Below are 4,753 nucleotides of genomic sequence, written 5' to 3' on the forward strand. Positions count from 1 at the left end.
TTCAAGTTGTGTGATTGTATCCTTGAGGTTGCTTTCTTTTCAGGATGTTATTGATCTCCCTGTTTTCTAACACCAACACCTTGCCTCCCAAACCCTTCTTTCCTCTTAAGGGCATGCACATGTGCACACTTACACACTACGCTCGCACAAACAAACTGAAGGGGAGTAAGGTTGAGCAAATTATATTTCCACATGCAGCGTCAACTCACAGGTGCACCCATAATAGTGCCAACACCTCCTGTATAAGATATTTGGAAGCCAAAAGAGACTCAGGAGGAAGAACAGAAGTCTGTTACAGACCTAAAACAGGTTTACAGAGGGCTAAAGCAGGTAGATCATCACACCATGTACAAGGAGGCAGAGAAGAATGTAGGTTGTATAACATTCTATTATATGGATGTGACAGTTAGGCAATCAAAACGGGAATCAATCAACCAAAAACAAGTGTTTTGTATTTAGAAAAAATAGTTATATGACTATCCATGACTACACAACTTTGTTTATAGATGTCCTATGTTTATGTCAGTGAGCATGATTTTTCAGATTATTGACAGTCTTGAACTGTTTGATTTCCTTAAAGCCTCACCCGATGAGTCATTGCTGCCTTTCATTGCCCTGCCAGCGGTATTTACTGTATGATTCCTATGACCTTATAAACTGGTACCTTTTGTAAGATGCTGTGACTTATTTGTTGTTGGCAGCAAACGTGAAATTTGCTAAATACCTTTTTCATAATTGCTTTCCGAACATAAAAACAAACTGTGTTATGCTACTGTACGGACCGGTGTGCTCAGGTCCATCTTCATTCTTCAACGCAACACCTCCCTACTTATGATCAATTTACCAGACCAACCGGTTTCTTGATGACACCGTCAATACAGCACCGATGATGTGATCACTTCCCCTTTGGCAATGGAAAGACCTGTGGAACATTCCACAGGTCTTTCCCATCCTCTTCAATGATACTTGTGTTATACCGAGTGGGTAATGCGAGTGTATAAAGCTCAGTTCTAATCCCAGTGCTGCACAACATCCTGCCACAGTTTCAAGGTAAGAGTACATTCAGAGTGTTGATTAAGATCACTGCACTTTTATAATCTGTATTGTGCTTTATATTGTGTTGTATATTGTTACAGGTAACAGGAAATTGATTTAATGTGTGCATTGTTAGTTAATAGCGACTCAATATCCATTGATGTTATGTCTCTTTATTTGTTTTTGTATCAGATGTCGTTTCTTCTTCTCCTGGGAATGCTGACAGCATGCGCTGCAGTTCCTAAAGGTACAACATATTTTTTTATTAGCAAAAAACAAGAGGGAATTCCACAATACTTCTGCATACAATGCCATTGACCTTATCATTTTACAATTTACATTATTTTCTGAAACTATAGGATGAAACTGTTATATATTGTAACTTGAAAAAACATGTGGAATGTCTACTGTGCTCATCATTTTAGGTTAAATGTTGATGTAAACATATTTTAACATTATAAGAGACTTTTTTCAACTCTTTAAAAAAGATGTAGTGATGTAAACAGTTAAGTTTGTTTTTATACTGTATGGAATACATATATTTGGTGTGTACTGTAAAATACGTTACACATTTGTACAGACTTAATGTCTTTTCACTTTCAGGAAGGAATCCATCGTTTAGCAGGAGAAACCAACTTTTAGATCTGTAGAACAGAAACATGATTTTGTTAATGCACGTTAATTAGCTTCATAAAACCTCCATAACGTTCAATAATCTTAAATGATGAAGTGCCTACATGGGTAGCAGTGCTCATACGTAACTTACATGGTCATTTAGCTTTTTTCTTTTTTTTGTAGATATGTGTGGTAAAATGTTGATCTTCCCAGAAGACTCCGATACAGCTCATGTAACACTGACAACATCAGAACAGACTTTTAGTGCTGCAACTGTCTGTCTCAGGTAATGTTTTCAGAGCAAAATGCTTGAACAAATTCTCTTTATCTCTGATTATAAAAGCATCATATTTTACTCTTCTTCTTGTTTCATTCAATGCTTGTAGATCCATTACAGACCTCAGCCGAACCCACTCGCTATTCTCTCTGGCCACAAGCTCTCATAATAATGCCTTCCTGCTGTTCAAGACTGGTGCACGTGATGAGATTGAGTTCCATGTCCAGCAAGTAAGGGGCAAATTTGAGGCGCAGGAATACAAACTGAACCAATGGCAGTCCATTTGTGCTACATGGGACTCTGCATCTGGTCTGGCGCAGCTGTGGCTAGATGGAAAGCCTTCAATTATGAGAGACCTTGGCGGCTCACAAGTTGACAACTTTACTTCTATCCTCGGACAAGTGAGTTTAATTGCTAAACACAGTTTATATAAATCCAGAAATGTCTGTATAATTTGATACATTTTGTAAAAAAAAATCGGCAATTAAATGTTTTTATCTCAACTCGTTACAACCACGACAGGAGCAGGATTCCGTTGGCGGGGGCTTTGATAAGAAGCAGTCTTTTGTTGGCATGATGTCTGATGTCCACATGTGGAACTACGTCCTTTCACCCTGTGAGATTGAGGACTACATGAATGATCAAATTTCTACTCCAGGGAACTTGATCAACTGGAATGGGCTGAATTACAATATCGACGGAACAGTGATGATTGACGACAAACAAATATGTCGTGATCTCAAACCAAAAGGAAGTTGGAAATCACCTTGATACAAATTGGATACGTTTTACAAAATACTATCCTTCTTTTGATCACCAATGGAATGTGTGTTACTAACTCTGCAAATATGTCATGCAATTAGTCATGCAAATATGATTTGGGTCGACCTTGTCTCTCGCCTTTTCTTTACAGTTCATTAAAAAAATGCACATCTTGCAATCCCGTCTCATGTCCATCCTTTGACATTAATCATTTAATAAAATGCAGCACATCAGTGGGAGGATGGAGTGCCATAGCAACTTTGGAGATCAGAAATATGTGTGTGTGTGTGTGTGTGTGTGTGCGTGTGTTTAGTAGGAAAAATAGAAAGAAAAAGAAAGAGAGCAAGATGGTGGACGTAGTCCTGTGAGCTGCTAAGCCACGGAAGGGGAAATTAAACACAGCATTTTATCACACAAGAATCAGACGGGAGAACTCAGATTCAGCAGCTACTGGTCACTAAACTGATAGAACAGAGTTTACCGACCTTACTCACGCTAGCTTAATTAAGCACAACACAGCTCAGCAGTGTGGAAAAAGACAATTACAACAGCAACACAACAATTATGTTCACTGCACTGAATGGGACTTGGCAGTCCGTAAAATCCACACTAAAAGGGTACATACAGTGAACTTAAACCAAACCAAACAAGGTTACAAACACACTATGACCATCTGTACAACATCCTTTTACTTGAGACCGCTTCGTAGCGGTTAGTGTGTTCCTTCGACTTGTAGACAGAATTTCTCTAAGCCTAGATCTGGGGACCTCTCGATTACCTCAAGCGGCAAACACACCCTCTGTATCACAGCTATTTGTCTCTGGACGTGTAGGCTGAGTTCCTCTAAGGCTAGATCCGTATATATGTTGTAAAAGGAAGTTGGCGGCCAAGTTCTTGTTATTCTAACATGCAAAGTAGGCTTGTATAATGAGTCCCTCCGGAAAACCTAAAGCTTTTAGCCTCTCAATGGCCTCTTTCTCCTAGAGCAGGGGTCAGGAACCTTTTTGACTGGGAGAGCCATAAAAGCCAAATATATTTCATTGAGAGCCATATAGTATTTTTAACGGATAATAAATTAAATATGTCTTGCTTTTAATGGAGGGGGGGGGGTGCAGGTGACTTTTTCTTTGCTCCGCCCCGATGCGCGCACACGCCGGCATCGGATCTCTGCGGCGCGCGAGACGGCGAGCCGAGAAGTGTTAACGGACACGTAGAGACAGAGTGACATGCTGTTGTGTAAAGACGATCAATAACAGATGTTTAGTTTAATAAAAGAACAAAGACGTCTTTAAGAAAAGGACCTGACATTACTTCTGCTGTAATCTGGCGCGATAGAGAACATTACAGGGGGGCGGGCGGAGATTTATTTTTTTTCAACTCAAAATTGTCTGAGAGCCATATGCCGTCACCGGAAGAGCCATATTTGGCTCGCGAGCCATAGGTTCCCACCCCTGTCCTAGGGCGTGACAGAAACAGAAACAGAAAGTAGAAAATCAAACTATCAGTAAATTGACAAGCCCTGATGATGATGATGATGATGATGATGATGATGATGACATAACTAGAATATGTATTATGCATCAAGTTTGTGTTAGTTATATGCTATCGTATTCAGGCATTGCGAATTCGGGCCATATCTGTTGAGAATGGTAAATCACTCGTTGGACAGGTCTGGACCTCTGGGGGGTTTTGATCCTACCATAAGAGAAAATCCCATTCCATGAAAATGCTACCGAGGACGAATCAGTTTGTACAACCTGTTGGGCCGGAAGTCAGGTGGTTCATCTGGGACTGCAACAGAAGAACAAAAGATCAACACATAATTGCAGTCTGTACATACATGTTTATGATCTCCAAAATTGGTTTATGAGCTCCGAAGTAAACTTTAGTATAATTACCTTCGCATTGAAAATGCCGGAAGGTTATGTTTTGATCGCCGTGTATTTATTTATTTATTTGTATGCGTGTTATTCGCAAAACTCAAAAAGTATTGAACCGAATCGCATGAAATTTGGTGGGATGATTGTTTATTATCCGGGGACCAGTTGATTAGATTTTGGGATC

At 39.7% G+C, this 4,753-nt stretch overlaps 1 protein-coding gene across 1 annotated transcript; it reads left to right on the forward strand.

The window, feature by feature from the left end:
* The first annotated feature begins 1,007 nt into the window (after nucleotides 1–1,007).
* LOC130213055 (C-reactive protein-like) lies at nucleotides 1,008–2,867 on the forward strand. The gene is made up of 5 exons (XM_056444440.1): nucleotides 1,008–1,050; nucleotides 1,228–1,282; nucleotides 1,834–1,936; nucleotides 2,037–2,328; nucleotides 2,450–2,867. The coding sequence occupies exons 2-5, from the start codon at nucleotides 1,228–1,230 to the stop codon at nucleotides 2,696–2,698; spliced, it is 699 nt and encodes a 232-aa protein (XP_056300415.1). The 5' UTR covers nucleotides 1,008–1,050; the 3' UTR covers nucleotides 2,699–2,867.
* Nucleotides 2,868–4,753: the final 1,886 nt, after the last annotated feature.

This window comes from Pseudoliparis swirei, chromosome 22 (assembly GCF_029220125.1).
Source record: "Pseudoliparis swirei isolate HS2019 ecotype Mariana Trench chromosome 22, NWPU_hadal_v1, whole genome shotgun sequence".
Classification (NCBI taxonomy): Eukaryota; Metazoa; Chordata; class Actinopteri; order Perciformes; family Liparidae; genus Pseudoliparis; species Pseudoliparis swirei.